Source organism: Gadus morhua, chromosome 13 (genome assembly GCF_902167405.1).
Source record: "Gadus morhua chromosome 13, gadMor3.0, whole genome shotgun sequence".
Classification (NCBI taxonomy): Eukaryota; Metazoa; Chordata; class Actinopteri; order Gadiformes; family Gadidae; genus Gadus; species Gadus morhua.
In genome coordinates this window covers 3,766,857-3,785,505 of record NC_044060.1, presented here as the reverse complement: position 1 = coordinate 3,785,505, position 18,649 = coordinate 3,766,857, and the positions used below count along the sequence as shown (strand labels likewise).

At 48.8% G+C, this 18,649-nt stretch overlaps 1 protein-coding gene across 2 annotated transcripts; it reads right to left on the bottom strand.

Moving 5' to 3' along the window:
• Positions 1-5,175: 5,175 nt before the first annotated feature.
• Positions 5,176-18,607, bottom strand: mybphb (myosin binding protein Hb). Of its 2 annotated transcripts, XM_030375766.1 has the most exons (13): positions 18,303-18,607; positions 16,864-17,001; positions 16,494-16,628; positions 15,016-15,183; positions 12,430-12,518; positions 11,222-11,417; positions 10,302-10,441; positions 9,895-10,054; positions 9,520-9,656; positions 7,413-7,599; positions 6,491-6,542; positions 5,631-5,658; positions 5,176-5,539 (listed from the first exon to the last, which is right to left on the bottom strand). In XM_030375766.1, exons 1-11 carry the CDS (start codon positions 18,526-18,528, stop codon positions 6,511-6,513), a joined length of 1,608 nt encoding a protein of 535 aa, XP_030231626.1. In that variant the 5' UTR covers positions 18,529-18,607; the 3' UTR covers positions 5,176-5,539; positions 5,631-5,658; positions 6,491-6,510. The 2 variants fall into 2 exon arrangements, with proteins under 2 accessions (XP_030231626.1, XP_030231627.1); XM_030375767.1 differs by lacking the exon at positions 16,864-17,001 and having other exon boundaries at positions 18,303-18,602.
• Positions 18,608-18,649: the final 42 nt, after the last annotated feature.

The following is an 18,649-nucleotide window of genomic DNA, read 5'->3' as shown; positions in this document are numbered from 1 at the left end:
TGTGTGTGTGTGTGTGTGTGTGTGTGTGTGTGTTGGGGTGAGTCGGAGTGTAAAGAGGAGGGGGGGGTGATGGGAGAGCTGCAGAAGTCTTCTACTGCAGGTTCTACGTGCATCTCGGACACGGTCCACAACCTGCCTCCAGCTGGGCTCTAGCGCGGAGAAGATGCTGACACGTGTGTGTGTGTGTGTGTGTGTGTGTGTGTGTGTGTGTGTGTGTGTGTGTGTGTGTGTGTGTGTGTGTGTGTGTGTGTGTGTGTAGGAAGAGAGAGAAAGAGACAGAGCGAGCGAGCAAGAGAGAAAGAGAGAGAGAGAGGAAGGGAGAGAAGGAGAGAGCGAGTGAGGGATGGGGAGGGGGGTGGGGGGGGGTGGGGGGGGGGGCGGGGGTGTAATGGGCGTTTCCAATCATCCCAGCAGCTTTTTGCTGCAGTATAGGAGGGAAGTTGTTTCTCAGCATTCCACGGTTGCCGTGGTGCACAGAACGGAGAGAGAGGGAGAGACGATGCAGATAGAGGGGGAGGTAAAGAGAGGGATGGAGAGAGAGGGTGCAGATAGAGGGGGAGGTAAAGAGAGGGATGGAGAGAGAGGGTGCAGATAGAGGGGGAGGTAGAGAGAGGGATGGAGAGAGAGGGCAAGAGAGAGAGGGAGGTAGAGAGAGGGATGGAGAGAGAGGGCAAGAGAGAGAGAGGGACAGAGCGAGAGAAAGATGGAGAAAGCTATCGAGAGTGAGTGCAAGAGTGAGTGCAGGAGAGAGAGAGAGTGAGTGAGTGAGTGAGTGAGTGAGTGAGTGAGTGAGTGAGTGAGTGAGTGAGTGAGTGAGTGAGTGAGTGAGTGAGTGAGTGAGTGAGTGAGTGAAAGAGAGAGAGAGAGAGTGTCCACCAGGGGAGCTCAGCTCCGTCTAAACTCATCCAACATGCTAATGAATAATGGAGCAGAACGAAGGGAGAGCCAGGAAACTCTGTTTACTGCCCACAGCGCCGGCACTCCGCCGCACAGGCAGGGCGGGCCCCGCAGCCATTCACAAAACACACACGTACACTACACACACGACCGCTCGGCCACAGCAGGGTCGTACACCGCACGCCCGCGTCAAACACCCACCAGAGAGGAAGTCCGTTAAGGGGCTGAAGGCAAGAGACGGGAGCTCAGGGTTATGACGCTAAACAGGGGGCCGAGATGTACCCCCCCCCCCCCCCCCCCCCCCCAACGGTGGACTCGCTGGTGAGTCCTGCGTGGAGGAGGTTGAAGACACAGACGCATACACAGAACCAGACGCAGAAACAGACAGAGACACACACACACGCACACACTTTATAAATTACCTTAAACTTTGGGTGATTATGACAATCAGCCATTGATATTTAAAATACGAATAATACAATTCAAGACTAGCGACCTTTGTGTTCATACTCGTCGGGAAACACACACGATTGCTCATATGCTCATATGCTCACACACACACACACACACACACACACACACACACACACACACACACACACACACACACACACCCTCCTTCAGGCTGCTGTGTATGACGGGCGGGAGGGATTCCTCGCTCCCATAACGGGAGAGAGGCTGTCATTGGTCGGAGGAGCCGTGATGGGGCTGGTGTTTGGGTCGTCCAACGCGGCGGCAGGCTCCCACGTCTCCAGACGGATGGTCCCGGGTTTCTCTCACTAACGCTCGCGGACGGCCAGGCCATCTACAACCGATCACTCTGAGGTGAAAGCTTTTACATCGTACACCTTTAACAAATGTGTACGACTGGAGCGCCTGCAGCATGAAGAACGTCTTTCACTGAGTCCAATGCTGAGGAAAGAACTGCACCCATTAACGTAACGATTCCCCACGCGTACACACACACACACACACACACACACACACACACACACACACACACACACACACACACACACACACACACACACACACACACACACACACACACACACACACACACACACACACACGTCTATAATGTAGTATTTTTTCATATAGTACTCGCGGCGAAAGATGCAAGTCATCAGATCTATTTATTTCAGTGGGCATTAGAACACAGGGACTATTTTAATTAAAGTCTCTGACGGAGTGAACTCCTTCCAGCCCCAGATGGCTGCCGGGTGCTTCATCACTCACGGCAGGCCACAGCCCATCACGCTGATTGGATATGCTTATTCCATACATCAACGAATCAGAGCTCTCGTTCATGTTTAATGCATTATAGTGCTGTTCTGTCTGTCCGTTCATCTGTCTGTATTTGTATCGATTTCGATTTCTCCTCTCTCTCTCTCTCTCTCTCTCTCTCTCTCTCTCTCTCTCTCTCTCTCTCTCTCTCTCTCTCTCTCTCTCTCTCTCTCTCTCTCTCTCTCTCTCTCTCTCTCTCTCTCTCTCTCTCTCTCTCTCTCTCTCTCTCTCCCTCCCTCCCTCCAGCTATATTCATCTCCCCCTAAAGCCCCAGCATCTCCAGAAGAATCCAGACGGAGGGGGAGAACACATTTTCAATCTAGAAGGATCCAGACAGAGGAGAACACGTCTCCCCCCCTAAGAGCATCATCCCGGCCGGCTGCCAGCAGAACCGGGCTCCCACCGCCGGGCCCTTAAGGGTTTTAATACTCCCAGGACCAGGGACAATCACCTAGACGGAGCCGAGTCCCCGAGGGCCCTACACACTGGTACCTGGTAACTGTACCTGGTAAAGACCCGGGAACCAAGACCCAGGGGCAGGCACCTGGTACCTGGCCCTGGGTCTAGGTTCCCGGGTCCTTTAAGGTATTAAACCAGGGGGCCCTCACAGTACCTGATACCTATAACAGGTACATTAGCAAAAATGAGGGGTAATATGTCACCAGAATTGGAATTGAACCGTGATGATGTTGTCATCCATAAGAGGTACAGGTGATGACAGAAATAGTTAATTTATAATTAAAGGATGTTCCTTTTCCAAACAGCAATAGTACCTATTGCTGCATGTGAGTGTAAAGGTGTAATTACGAGAAATCGAACACTAGAGGGAGCCAGACTCAAGGAGGTTACAAACAAATGATGGCGCAAAATTCATTCATCAGTGAGGATAGCTTTAGACTTAAAACAGAGAGACATGCATATAGATAGAAATAGGGAGATAGCTATATGGAAGAAAGAGTAGTAAGAAGATAATCTAGAGCACAATCTTTACCATATTTCGGTTTGAACTCTGTTCAAACCATTTGTTTTCCAGTGCCTTCTGTGTTGAAAAAGACAGCTGACGAATTTAGCCACATTTTGTCACCCTCCTTATGTAACTATAGTGCCTCTCTCTTTCTCTGGCAGTGAGCTAGATAGTTGTTGCCCTCCTGGTGGGTATCACTATGCCAACAACTCCAAGAGAGACATGTTGGGCACTGAGAGAGTTTAGAGTTAGTATTATTACTGTGTGTACCTTATCCAGATTTGCAGCGCAGATTCGGGATGCTGAGAATGAGCCAGAGCATGCAAGCCTACAGTAGCTGGCTTTGGAAAAGGGCCAGTATTCCATAACAAGGGCCCAACTGGAATTTTAAAAGCTGTTTCTACTGTCGGTGTCCGAATCTAAAATAAACAAATAGATCTGAAATTGCCATCTGGTTCAACTTATTAAATTAAGTTATAGCAAAAATAGCATTTGTCCTCACTCTTGGTTGTTGAATTTTTTGTGTCCAGTATGGAATCTTTATAATCAATGTTTGATAATAATAAAAAATGGTCCCTTATTTCACCACTGGGTCTTATGTTGATTATCCATTAGAAGACATTTCACAAGCGAACCTATTTTGACCTCACACATGGGCGTGTCCACCCAGGTGTAGAATAGAGAGATGGAGCTCCCAGCCTTCCCAGGGGACTGAACCAACTGGTTGGCTGAACGCTATCATCATAAATCTGTGGGTCACTCCCACGTGTGAGGGTAGATTGTGAAGTGACTTGTAATGGACAATCAACATCAGACACCTGAGTATAATAGAGGACCTTTGACCTCTTCATCCCGAAATTAATCGTTTCGGGGAAAGCCCCTCCCCCCAATGCAAAGACATTTGAAGGCATTTTCAACACATGCGAAAGCAGTCATGTGGGACGGGACCCCCTTAGGAAGATCAGGTTCTCAAACCTCAGACTAACCTAACCTTCCTAAACGAAAGATAATTCCAACCCCAAACCAAATGAGTACCGTGTAACAAAAAGTGTTATGAATTTGTGCATGCACAGCAGAAGCGATATTGTCCACGCGATTTGATGCAAACAAAGTAGGGAGAATGAAAGCTGAGATCCCCTGACTCCAACAGCCCCATCCATATCACTCTGGGACTAAAGCTGACCGAACTAGATCCCCAAAACTATCAAGGACAAGCGTCTCTTTTTTTCTCTTTACAACAAAAAAAATTATGTCTTACCTTTGTTATTTGTTTTATCAAAGTTTTGTTTCATCGCATCAAACCACCATAAACGGATGACCCAGCGTCCGGGCAACATTTTACAACTCAACATGTTGTTTACAATCGATAGAGTAGCCGAGTGAGAAGCTTTCAGAGGAAATGGATTAATTGCCTTCAATCAGAACATTCGCTCTTCGTCGCCATCTGGTGGCCGTTTCGGGCGTGAAGTCTTCCACTTGTTCTGTGTTCTAATTTGATTCCCTCTAAAGTAGTATCCACTTTGATTATTACACACTTGCAAAAATATCTCACACTTGTTATCTTTCTTTTGGTACCAATATTACACATTATGGCATTTGCAGTTGTGGAGTACACCTTTTAAAGCATGACATTTCCTATAAATGGTGAGTGAGGTGGGGAGTGAGGTCCCCCCCTTCAATGTAAAGCGTCTTTGAGTGTCTAGGAAAAAGCGCTATATCAATTCAATGCATCATCATCATCATAAATATCAGATGTTCTTATAGATTATTAACCTGTTGGCCAAATTTGGCATTTTATATTTGCGCTTAAATTATTTTCTCAGTTGAGCAGATAAATTGTGACGAACAGAAACAAGTATTTATAAAGTAGCCAATATAAAAAAATGTGCGTTTGAAACATTGAGCCCTCTAGTGCATAGCGTGAGGGCCAACCTGTTTGTTAGGGCCACTAAAATAGAAGGCCTGCGTTACATTTAGACCACTTGTATCCCATAAATCAAGCTCGTCCTTCACACAAAGAGAAAATAAAACCAGAAAATGAACACATTTATTGTTACAAACACAGAGATGTTACATATTCTCATGAGAGGAACAGTGAATGAATGTGTTAGAATTTGTAATGTACACCCATTGAGGAACCAACTGGGGATAGACGCTCCTCGGATTGCCATTGTACCGGAGAAAGTTCTGATGGGCTATCAAACAGATCCATTGGACGTGAATGAGGACTTAATGAGGTATTGTAAATTAATAAATATATAAATAAGCAGACAAGAATGGTTAATCTTCGGAAACACAGAAACACATTCAGAAAGTCCACATGGGCGAAGTCCGTTTGACCGTGTGTTCTCCAGCTGTATGTACATGTTGTTCCGGGACTCCAGCACCCTCCTGTGGACAAGATGGGAATCGACATATATGTAAACACTGAGTCCTTTTTTACTGCAATTATTTTGGAAAGCACCAAAAAAGATGAACTTACTTCTTTGCTGTTCAGGCATCATCCACTTCTGGAATGCAAAAGATGCACAAATGTCAACAGAGTTCAAGGTTAACATCCCAGATAAGAGACACTTCAGTTAATCGTCAAACAAACAAAAGCCAAACTGAAATGAGTGAGGTGTTATGATTAGAGTCTGACGCTAAACAAAATGTTACCGCCATTCGAGTCAGCCCATAATTCAACCCGACGCGAGTCTGTGTGCCTGACCCTATTAGTTCTGCGATACAATTACATGAGGTGAGTCGAAGGGCTTATAAAAGTTTCAGTTGACTGCGTGAAATGTAAAAATGGCCGCCGGTCCTAATAAATGATTGGCCCCTAATGGAGCCAAGGTGCTGGCTGAGTCAGGGAAATGTGATTAAGGCCCGGGGTGGGCACACCGCCCTCGGCCCCTGACGTTAATTTATGAGTGCCACCATGCTGGAAAGGGAGGGGCGACTTCTCCCAGTTTAGTAGCTGCCATGTAGGGACTGGAGTCAGGGAGAAGACAGATGTCCTCCCAGGACTCAAATAGAGACACATAAAAAATGTTTGGCACAAATTGCTGAGCTTTTATGGAGTCAGGGATGTACTTGAGTTGTAACACACACACGCACGCACGCACGCACGCACGGACAGACGCACTCACACGCACGTGCAAGCGCACGCACACACACGCATGCATTTGCGAACACACGCACACACGCCCACGCACGCACTCACATTTAGTGTTTTGTGATTGGTGAGATTTTTTGGAAAGGTTAGTTTGTAGCTATGCTTTTACACTAGTCACTGTCAAAACGACGACTGATGACTGACGCAGTGTGCGTTGAAGGATTGGAAACAAAAAGGTTGCTCACCTAGAAATGATCGTATCCATCTACTTCTTCTCGGCGTCAGGATTAATTGGCTCTGTAGGAAACACCAAGCAGAATAAACGAAGGGAAGGCCTCACTTAGGCCAGCAGATAATCTTAGACTTCATGCTTCATCCAATTCTATAAAGCGATCCTGTCAATGACCTAACACCCCAGAGCCAGCCATGAACTCTGCCAGGGGAAGGGGTTCAATTCCAACTTTGGTTGCCCATGCCCAACAGGGCGGGCCTATAATTATGCACTCGACACCAATCGGCCTCCATGTTAATATAATAAATACAAATATATTATTTAAACAAATGTGCCTGTTCTTCTTGTAATTTTAAAACTAGGCTGGCTGTACAGTTTTCCATCGCTCCAGTTCAGTAACCCAGAGAAGGACTTGTGGACCAGGTAACCAATAACAGTCTAGTTCGGCCGTTCATTTCTGCATTAGCGTACACTATATCTCGGCAGACAGTGGCAACACACCATAAACGGCCATGTTTTCGATCATAGATCATCAACAAACACTGATTTGGGGTTCTCTGGGACTTTGAAACATGGGCCGTGCTGTCTATAGATTTTCAATTCGCAGATGCTTTATCCTAAGCGACTCCATCGGTCCATACACACATTCAGACACCGACGGCAGAGTCAACCATGGAAGGTGACAGCCAGCTCGTCGTGAGCAGTCAGGTTGAGGTGTCTTGCTCAGGGACACCTCAACACTCCTCTAGGAGGTGGCGGGGATCGAACCGGCAACCGTTACAAGGCAACTTGCTCTCTAGCTCCTGAGCCACGAGGTTGTCTTGCTCAGGGACACCTCGGATCTCAGCTAGGAAGAGCTGGGGATCGAACTAGCAACCTTCCCATTACGAGGCAACCCGCTCTATCTCCTAGAGCTAAGCCCAGGCCGTCCTTACGTTTGACCTCCAGCTTGCAGTGCACGGTGGCTTCTCCACAGCTGTTCTTGGCCCTGCACATGTACACGCCGCCGTCGTAGTTCCCCGGCTTGCGGATCTCCAGAGTGCAGATCCCCTGCACGCAGATCTGCCGGTACTTGGGGTCGTCGCCGATGATCATCTGGTTCTTCAGCCACTCGATCTTAGGCTGGTTTCAGACGCACACACACACACACACACACACACACACGCACACGCGCACATCAACAGACACACACACAGGAGGTGAGAGAGGAGGGAGAAGAGAGGAGAGAGAAAAGATGAGGGAGAGGAGAAAGGAGGGGGGAGAGCAAGGAGAGAAAGGAGGAATAGGCGAGAGGAGAAGAGGAGAAATAGGAGAAAGAGGGGAGAGAGGAGAGAGAGGAGAGAGAGGAGAAAGAGGGGAGAGAGGAGAGAGAGGAGAGAGAGGAGAAGAGGAGAAAGAGGAGAAAGAGGGGAGAGAGGAGAGAGAGGAGAAAGAGGGGAGAGAGGAGAGAGAGGAGAGAGAGGAGAGAGGGGGAGAGAGGAGAGAGAGGAGAGAGAGGAGAGAGAGGAGAAGAGGAGAAAGAGGAGAGAGGGGAGAGAGGAGAGAGAGGAGAGAGGAGAAAAAGGAGAGAGGGGATGGTGAATTTCATGAAGAGCAATCCTATTTTCGGAGGACTTTAAAGACCTTTTTTCATCTGTATGATATAATCCCACAGCGTGGGACATTTTAAGTCGCATTAAAACTTCCCAACAACAGTAAAACAAGTACAGTAAAGTGGAGCACAAGTACAAACAAAAGATGTATCAAAGTATCCCACGCCTCCCCGACTCCAATCTAAATCCACAAGCCCCTCCTGCGGCCCTGGTCGCTGGTGCCCCCCCCCCCCCCCCCCCCCTGACGGGGGGCTCTAACACAGCACTCGGGCGGACAGTTTAACTGCAGAGAGGCCGCACGGCTGGGCATACCAGACCTTGAAGGCTTTCCACCGGCGCGGGAATGTCACACGTCTGATCCGACCCTACTGCCCCCTGTGAAGCCTGGCCCCCACACCCGCCCACCGCCCCCCCAAGACCCCCCCAAGACCCCCCCAGGGAGGGGTGGGGAAGCAGGGTTGTTATCTTTACTTCAACCCCCCCCCCCCCCCCCAGCTCCCCCGTCCCGTCCCGTGGGGGGGGCGGTGTGATTGGTTGGTGGGAGGGGTTGAGGGTTGTTATGTTTTTCCCCGGCCCCTGTTACGTTAATAGACCCGAGCTAAACTCTGGGCATTCCAACTCCAGATTCTGACTCCGGATGGCTTCTATAAGCCCCCCCCCCCCCCCCCCCCCCCCACGTCCCTCACCTCCACCCACCAACATTCACCGCTTCTTTGGAAGGCATTGTGTTGGAACAGATGAAAAGCTCAACAGCTCAGCTACCAAACGAGCTGAACAAATAAGCTAATGCTAATGGCTAAGCTAACCGCTAATCTAAACCCACATCTAAATGTTGATCTAACCACTGAGCTAACCACCAAGCTAAAAGCTAAGCTAACCATTAAAACTAGCCAATCGGCTAACTCTCTGAGCTAACAGATAAGCTAACGGCCCGCAGGCCAAGTTAGGTGTTTATGTCTTTATTCCAAACTCATCTGACAACAGTTCTGATGGGGTGTGAAGGTGCAAAAGAGCTAGCAAGTAAAAGTTTATACAGTGCGTCTTCAGCCGTTCTTTCACCAAACTCATCAACAAGGTTGTTCACAAATAGCTCGGAAATGGCCTTGGCATTCTGTCAAGTCCTGGGCAGTGGTCCAGAAAGTAAGACAGTCACCTAAACACCTTTAAAGGTTTTTACTGCCGACCCACACTAATAACAGCAAAGGTTTATCTCTCACCAGCTTCCAAACATTTCACTATTCAACCTTCAGCGCCTGCCTTCGCCCCACGTCCTCAGAAGCAACTTCGCCTCAGCTAAATAACGTTTTGGTCTCAAAACTGAGTCATATTGGGCACTTCAATAATATTAATACTTTAGGGACTGGAGGTTCTGGAGGGTAGTGAGGGTGATGGGAGTTTGGAGATAGTGAAGGTTTGTAGATAGTGGAGGTAGTGGAGGTTGCTGGCCTACCTTGGGGCTCCCCCTGACGGAGCACAGCAGCTTGGTGCTGTAGCCCACCGTGGCGGCCCTGTCAGCCAGGGAGACGGTGAACTTGGGGGGCTCTGAGTAGTCATGCTCGGTGAACGGTAAGGGCTTGTAATCAATATCTGGAGGGACAGACAGACAAAAAGACAGACAGACGTTACTATTTGCCATCCCCTTAAATTAGATCATTGGTAATCATCTTATTTGACGCATGTATATTTTTATGGTTATATATATCTAGTGGTAGTATAGGGGTAGTAAATGGCTAGTATACAGGCAGTAAAGGGTTAGTAGAGGGGTACAATATGTATTGTACAGGGGTAGTATGAAGGTATCGTAGGGGTATATAAGGGTAGCGACCTGTCTTCAGGATCTTGGCCTCGCCCTTGGTCACCACGGCGTCCTCGCTCATCCCAACCTTGTTCTCAGAGAACACTCTGAACTTGTAGATGTTGCCCATGACCAGGTCTGAGATGGTGGCATTCATCCGGTGGTAGTGGTCCAACACAGTGAACCAGTCCTGGAGAGAGAGAGAGAGAGAGAGAGAGAGAGAGAGAGAGAGAGAGAGAGAGAGAGAGAGAGAGATTAGTTAATGAGCAAGACAACAACTGGTGTGGATCCAGGATGTAATGAACACATATCTGAGGTGCTCAGTCTGAGATTTTAATCCTCCGTAAATGATAAGCGAGATCCGCCTAATCCATAACATCTGAACTATGTCTATCTGGGACTGGAATAGCGTGGGTAACGCGAGCCAGTGGACTCACTCCGGTCTTCTTGTCGGCTTTCTGGATGGTGTATCCAATGATTTCCGTGTTCCCGCTGTCCACCGGTGGGGTCCATTCAAGGGCCACATTGAAGCCCCAGGTGTCCACGATCTTCGCAGTGGCCGGGGCCCCGGGCAGCTCTGCAGGGGACAACACGAGTACATCAAGTTAAAGGGGCCTTTTATGGTATTTGGCGCCCCCTATGGAGAATGGGGACGGCAGGCCGCACCATCCAGAAGCGGGTCGATGAGAGAGTCTGTCACGGTCAATCTGCCTTCCCTCTCTGGCGAACAACCGGTAATGGGAAGCAGGTCAATAACTGCGCCCTTTGGGATTTTAATTCATAGTGGGAATTTCAGCATTGACCCCCAGAGTTAAAATCTGATGGCTTTCAGGGCTCAGTCACTATTGGGGTGCGTGCCACTATGAAGTTGTTTGAGGATAACCAGGATAGATGTTTATTTTTATTTTTTACTGGCACAGATGGGACCTAGGATAACATTCCCTCGCACCCAAATGGTAAAAAGCCAACCTTGTTTACGTATGCTGCCCGTCAACGGTTACTAAGGCTAATTCTGACCCACTGCTGTGCTCTAGCAATCAGCCGCACTAAATATCACTCAGAAATTGAATCTAATGGACACTAATTTAAGCTAATTTAATTAAATTAGATTAGAGTCAAGTCTTTCATTACATCATATTGAAGGGTTTTGGCAGCCCTACTTTATCCAAAATTCCCTTAACACTTAACCTCTGAGATCTAATCATGTGATCTCATCTCGTCCAAGTCGTTCCGATCTCACTCATCGGCGACAGTAACACGACAACAACAGCGCAGCGCGACCCCCCCCTGTCCCCCCCCCCCCCGCGCCCTTGGTCCGGTTTCATCCGGTCCTCCTCCTCTTCCTCATCATAGTTACCCACGATCTGCAGGATCAGGGTGGCCTTGTCCTCAAAGTCGTCCACCTTGACGCACATCTCGTAGACGCCGGAGTCCTCGCGCACTGACACTCGGATGAACAGGATGCTGTCGCGCTCCGTGCTGCGGATCTGGACCCGCTTGGTGTCCAGGGGCTGGCCGTCCTTTGTCCAGGTCACCACGGGCTTGGGCTTGCCCTGGTACAGGGGGGAACACACAAACACAGTGATGTAGCAGGTATGTATAGTGTAATACAGTAGTGGAGGTTGACGAGGGTGAATGAGGTTGTGGAGGGTAGTGGAGGTTTGGAGATAGTGGAGGTATCAGAGGTATTGGAGGTGGAGGAGGTATTGGGGGTGTTGGAGGTTGGGAGGTAAGAGGTGGAGGAGCTAGTGGAGGTGGTGAGGTGTAATGGAAGGAGTGGAGTTAGTGCAGGTTGTAGAAGATGTGGAGGAAGTGGAGGTTGTGGGGGTGGTACACCGTGATGTAGCAGGTATAAATAGTATAATACAGTATCAGCAAGCCCCTCTAAGGAAAAAGCTCACAGAGAGCTGTGACGTGCAGAAGAAGAACTATTCTTATGATTACAGTTATTATAAGCAATCAATGGAGGCCCGGAAACATTTGCAAAAGACATTTGTGCAGATGCTCTTTTAAAGATGCTGCACTTTCTTTGTAGCGGCACAAATTCCCATGCCGGGCCCTGGTCATTCTAAGACTCATTTGTACGCCACTTTGGACCAAACCAGCACTGCTGACTGACTGAATGTATTTATCCACAAACGTCCACTGAGGAAGGACACAACCAAGGTGAACCTGAGTGTAGGTCAGGTGTATCAGGGGTGTGTCTCAGGTGTACATCAGGTGTGTGTCAGGTGTATGTCAGGTGTATCTCAGGTGTGTCAGGTGTATGTCAGGTGTATCTTAGGTGTATCTCATGTGTATGTCAGGTGTACATCAGGTGTATGTATGTCAGGTGTATCTCAGGTGTGTCAGGTGTATGTCAGGTGTACGTCAGGTGTGTGTCTCAGGTGCGTGTCAGCAGTGTATCAGGTGTATGTCAGGTGTATCTCAGGTGTATGTCAGGTGTTCCTCAGGTGTATCTCAGGTGTATCTCAGGTGTATCTCACGTGTATGTCAGGTGCACATCAGGTGTATGTCAGTCGTGTGTCAGGTGTTCGTCGGGTGTGTCAGCGGAGTGGCGCTCACAGTGAAGGGGACGGTGAGGTTGATCTTTGCCCCCACATTGGCCACGTATCTCTGTCTGAGGAAACGAGGCAGACGCACCTTGGGACGGTCTGCAACACAACACATTACGTTACATTAGAAATGACTCCATTTTAACACAGGCAGTTTTAGATCAGGAGGCAAAGTAAAGGTTGCTTGTTCGATTCCCCGGCTCCTCCTAGCTGAGTGTTGAGGAGTCCGGGAGCAAGACCTCTAGCTGCTCTCGACGAGCTGGATGTCACCTCCAATGGGTGACACCGCCTTCGGTGTGTACATTCGTGCATGAAAGGGTGAATGCAAGGCACAAAATCGAACGCACTTTGAGTGGCCACAGGTCAGAACAGACAATTTCAACCCGATTACATAAAATTAATCTGGAGCACTGGTACATGGCTCACACGGCCATCTAAATCATTAAGTTCCCATTGCAGATTCATCTTCATTCCACCTCATCAGCACATCGCTAGAGTCGTGAGGTTGCTGTCGGTTCGCGGTCCGCCGGTTTGATTCCTAACTATAGCAACACAGGTGAACGTGATCGGATTTCAAATTTTTTTTTTGCATGCCTAAAAGGGATCTAGTGGAAAGGACCACCTGTTAAGCACCCCCCCCCCCCCCCCCCCCCCCCCACACACACACACACACACAAACGCCACTTCTCCTTGGAAGAACGGCTAAAAAAAGCAGCCCCACCGAGTAACATACTCAAGTCCTCTCACGTCGGGAGCAAGAGCTACTGTTACCTCCCACCTAAATTAGCATCAAATATTTGAATAATGGATGAGCTTTGATTCTATCAACCATTAGCCCAACGCTTAAGACCTCCTTCATCGCCGGGCTAAAAATGCTTTTTGCGCCATAAGCACAAAACTCTAAATCAAGATGGGGGAATTAGTATGCTGTACTGCCGCTAATCCTGGCCTACAGAATACCAAGCGCTAACTAATAAACTGCATATTAAAATACCACTCTGCGGGTGAGCTGGTGTCAAGCCGTCCTAACTTGACACTCTGAACAGAAGGGGTGTAAGGCTCCAGTTCAGCAACACCCAAACCCGACCTGACAAGTCTGCGGCATCTTTTCTAAACAAACACTGAATCTCCGGGTAACTGAGGATGCTTTGCTGCGGCCTGAAATGCCCCGGCCATACCGCCCCCCCCCCCATACACACGCCCCTAACCCTCGACGGAAAGGCAAGGGCCGGACACCAAGGAATTTGCCCCGCCTTCCCCTCCACCCCGAGTCTGAAAAAACACCCAACACCATCCCCCTCTCCACCCCCGTCCCCCAGCGAATGCCTTTGGAGGCGGTGGGATCACTTGTCGCCATGGATCTTCTCCGGGCTAGTTAGACTACTCTCAGGCATGCGGGGCTTTCTAGTGGGAGCGCTGCAATTCCAAACTCTCGGCACAAACAAATCTGTGTTAATAACGCACACATCCCAGCTATTTCTTCCTCACGTGGGCTGAGGGCTGGGAAACCATTCATATCGCCGGCGTTTCCAGCCATCCACTGAAAGCTCTCTGGCCTTGTCTCCAGAGGGAGGTTGGAGACGGATGTAGGCATCGTCTGAAGTACTGCCAAAGCGCTGTGCTCAGGTTTCAATCACCACTCTCCATTACCCACAAGTTGATTTCTGATTTTAGAGAGCGAATTACACGCCTTTGTGTGGTGTGTGTTAGAATGCTTTAATCGCTAGAGTGCAGACTACAGTTTCAGACCTTGGGGCGGGTTAGGACTCATTATTCTCTATTAATTAGAAACAACATATAATCACCTATCAACAAGACCACGACAACGAATCTTGACCAACAACAAGACCCATTTTGACAACATGAGTAAATCTGTGGAGGCTGGGTAAAATATGCTCTCATATTCCTTCCCTGAAACTCAGCACCTAATAAAAGCCTTCCGCTAGAGCTCATAGAAACTGAAGCCTGGGCTGTCAGAACTTGGAGGCACTTCAACATTCAGTGACTCCAACTCATCAAGCCGTCTTCGTTTTCAGGCGTCCACTCGACAGATCCCCACTAACACCTCTCCCCTGAACTACATAGCCCTCCTAACGCACCTGTTGTATTCTACGTTTCAATTTATTCAACGTTTCAATTTATTCAAACATTACTTAACTTAGCAAAACTATTAAACGAAATTGAAATAAAAAGAGTTGTTCAGATTCCAATACCAGTATCGGAAATTCCTCCAATACTGCCCAAAATGCAGTATAGGGTATTGGTGAGTACGCAAGTTAATACGCCAATCCGATACCAACTAAGGACTTGCCCATTTACTACACACACAGAGAAAATCACAAAAGCGTGGTGTGTTACCCTGCGTTCGTTAACGGTAGGTGGTGGAAAGTCGGAATCAGAATCGGTATCGCAAAGAAAAAAATGGTATCAGAACATAAATTACTGTACTTTTTGCTCCAAATCAGGGGGAATTAAACGTATTTTGTAACATATTTTCAAGGATAATCCTAACAAAAGGAGTTCCACCAAAATGGACTGGGATAACCCAAGGCGTCCCTTGGTACCGCTTTGGCACCGGGACGAAGCGCTCACTCACCAGCCACCTCCTTGACCAGGACGGCCTCGGGAAGGGCCCCGGGGGCACTGCGACCCCCCGCGTTCACCGCCACCACGCGGATCTTCAGCTTGTCGCCGGTCGTCTGGTTCTTGATGGCGTAGCGGGTGGACTTGTGCAGCTCCTCGTTCACTGCCTTCCAGTCCTCGGCTGGGGAGAGAGAGAGAGAGAGAGAGAGAGAGAGAGAGAGAGAGAGAGAGAGAGAGAGAGAGAGAGAGAGAGAGAGAGAGAGAGAGAGAGAGAGGGAGAGAGAGAGAGAGAGAGAGAGAGAGAGAGCGGGAGCGAGAGAGATGGTGTTTTTATGGTGTTTTTTAAAGTTGTGAACTGCGGTATGTTCAGTGTAGAGTTTTTAATCTAATCTTTACCTTCAAACGGTTACACAATTACACATTTAGCTTAGCTCAGGCTTATATCAGGAGGTAGAGCGGGTGAGTTGCAACTGGAAGGTTCCTAGTTCGATCCCCGGCTCCTCCTAACTGTTTGTCGAGGTGAGGAAGCCACTTAACCCTAACCCTACCGACGAGCTGGCTGTCGCCTTGCATGGTTGAATCCGCCGTTGGTGTTAATAGTTGTGAGTGGATTTGGATAAAAGCTTCTTCTAAATGCCCCAAATATAAATGTATATTTAGATCCTTCTAATCGTGCGTATCCTTTCACACACACTTAAAACCGTGGGAAGGTAAACGACTTGAAGGTAGTCCAAACTGTTCATTTCTCTTGGCATTCCTGCCGGGATCGCTCTGTTGGCTTTGTTTGGTTTGCCACTTGATACAAAAGACACACTAAACCCCCACTAAGCTGAACTTGAGGACGATGACGTAGGGACCCTAACTTAGGAGATGACACCAAAAAGATGGACCCTCTATTAAAAAGACACACTAAAACCTCGCTAAGCTGAACTTTAGGACCCTGACTTAGGGACTCTAATTTAGGAGATGACGCCAAAAAGAGGGACCTTTGGAGCGAGACCAAAGCAAGCCCACTAGATGCCTCCACCCTTATGGGGAGAGGTCAGGGACTTCCCCATATAAAGCCGTCCCTGACATTTTCCTGACAGGTGCAACCCATAAAGCTGAACCACATCTAGGCAGAAATATCTAAGTTTCTTACCATACACACGTACTTAAACGGTTGTGCGTTTATGTGAGCATGGAAGATAAAATATTGGGGAAAGGCGTCACCAACACATTTTGACATAGTTACAAACGTCAACTTGACTTCAATCCTAACCCTAAGAACCTGAATCTTAATGAACGCTTTCTGCACTTGAACACACTGCACTTTACCCTACTGTTAATTTGTTGTGTATTAATGCTTTTAATGTGATTGCAGAGATAATGTGTGTTTTAGTTTTTGAGAGTGAGCCATGTCTGATGACAATTCTGTCAGTTCTGTCTGTTAAGAGACAACAGTTCCCTGAACCCTACGGTAGTCGTAGCAGGCAGGGGAGGTCGACTTACTTCCATCCTTGCACACCTCAATGAGGTACCCGTCGAGGCCAGAGTCTCCCACGGTCTCAGGCTGGCTCCAGATGATGCTCACCGACGTGTCGTTCTTGTCCTCGATAAACAGATCCAGGGGAGCGCTGGTTGGCTCTACACGATAAAAACACGCGACAAGATCAGGACCTGTCCCAACACGCACGGACACGCACTAACCGAAACGGCCGATCAATCCCATAAAACCAATCTGAGAGATTTAGGAGATGGAGGTCGAGCAAGGTGACGCCACAGACCCATCAGGGGCCGGGGCTGGAGGCAAGAGATGGCTGGAGGGTGGAGGAGGAGGTTGATGGTGTTAACCAGGGGGGTGATGGTGGCGGTGGTTTACCTTTGGGTGGTGGCGGTGGAGGTGTAGGCGCTTTGGGCTCCTCTGCGACAGGTGTTTCAGCGGTGGGGTCAGCGTTAGCCGCAGGGTCAGTGCTAGCTTCTGGATCAGCGGTAGCCTCGGTCGCGTCAGCAGAGTCAGCTGGTGTTAAACAGGCAACGGCGGTCGTAGCAGCAAAGAGCGATCAGTTACAAGGTTTCTCCCCCCACCGTACGCAATCAAGGCAAGCATTTGGTCACGACAGCCAGGTTACCCTGCGGCATTGGGGCAGGTGCAACGCCCGGTTGGCCTTTGCTATCGCTCATCATTAAACACCGTCGGTATCTTTCACGCTGTATGCGTGCCTTTCAGTTACCAGGGAGAGGGGGTGGGGGTGTCTAGAAGGGAACAACATTCGCGTGCTGATTGACCACCAACAGGTGCTCATCTGTTGGGCTCAGCTGTGAATACAGGCAGCCTGTCCTCCTCTGTCCTCCTCTGTCTGAACACCACGGTGTGGTTGAATGTGAACATGCCTTTGCAAGCCCAGCATTTCTTCTTGAACCTGACGGTCACGTTTTGGCACAGAGTAACAGGGCAAAATGGCAGCGCTTCATGCCGTTTCGCATCATCGCTGCCGGATCTAAATGCGTAGCGAGGGTTAGCACAGCCAGGGCAGGACAGCGGAGGATTGCCAGGGTCAGCCGGGTTTAATGTTTTATAGTAAGGAGACACTACGAGACGGGATGGTTCATGGTTCAAGGTTTATGAGTCACAGGAGTTTGAATAGCCGGTGAGTGGGCCGCTGGTGGAGGTGAGATGAAGATCACACCGTCTTTAATAGAACATGTCGTTGCTCCTGATCGTGGAGCGGAGGAAGGTGTTGCCATTGGGTTTTAGTGTCATGCCCCAAAATTAACTTTTGGGTCAAAGAGGGACGTAAACAAGAGGAGATGATGGTATCCCCTGGGTCAGGGAAGAGGTGACTGCACGAAGGATTAACGTCCAAATTACTGATATGGCAGAAGAAATCTGTTTAATGCTTTGTTCAACCTCTGCTGATTTCTGAATCAACCGGTAAACGATAACATTTGAATAAATATACAGTTATTAACCCTGTTAATAAAATAACATCCAAGAAGTTAGTTTTAGAAGGCAAATCACGAAATGAAGAACAGTTTTTGTATTACCATTCCAATTATATCTTAAACACATTGATACATTCATTCATTAATTCATCAATTAATTTCGGTAATCGACCACCGAAACTGATGGTCCCATGAGATTACTTGATGGTTACATGAGATGAACTGATGGTTACATGAGTAGAATTGACGGTAACAGGAGATTAATTGATGGTGACATGAGATTAATGGATGGTGACATGAGATTAACTGATTGATACATGAGATCGCAAATATTACGGACCAGCCGGAGCTCAGGGCCACAACACGGTGCATTACCAGGGGGAGGTGGAGGTGGAGCCTCGACGACCACCTCTGCGGGGGCCTCCGCGGCGCCCTCGGCCGGGGTCTCCGCAGGGGGAGCCTCCTCGACGGCGGCGGGAGCGGCTTCGGGCTCGACGGGAGCGGGTTCGGGCTCAGGAGCCGGCTCGGGGGCCTTCTCCACCTTCTTCTCAGGTAACTCCTTCTTCGCCGCCTTCTTGATCGGGGCAGGTTTGGCCGGCATGATGGCGGTATCAGCTAATTCCCAGTTAAATCAGGTCCTCCAACTAAATCCAGTGCCATCACACCTCGGGACCCGGGGATCTTATAAAGCGGCCCCAGCTGTCCGGGCTCCACCCTCCTGT

Coding starts and splice junctions, on each gene's coding strand:
- mybphb (XM_030375766.1), bottom strand. CDS start 18,528: ATGCCGGCCAAACCTGCCCCGATCAAGAAGGCGGCGAAGAAGGAGTTA. Junction 12,519..15,015: donor CCTGGTCAAGGAGGTGGCTG/GTGAGTGAGCGC, acceptor GTTGTGTTGCAG/ACCGTCCCAAGGTGCGTCTG. Junction 7,600..9,519: donor CCGTCAGGGGGAGCCCCAAG/GTAGGCCAGCAA, acceptor GTCTGAAACCAG/CCTAAGATCGAGTGGCTGAA.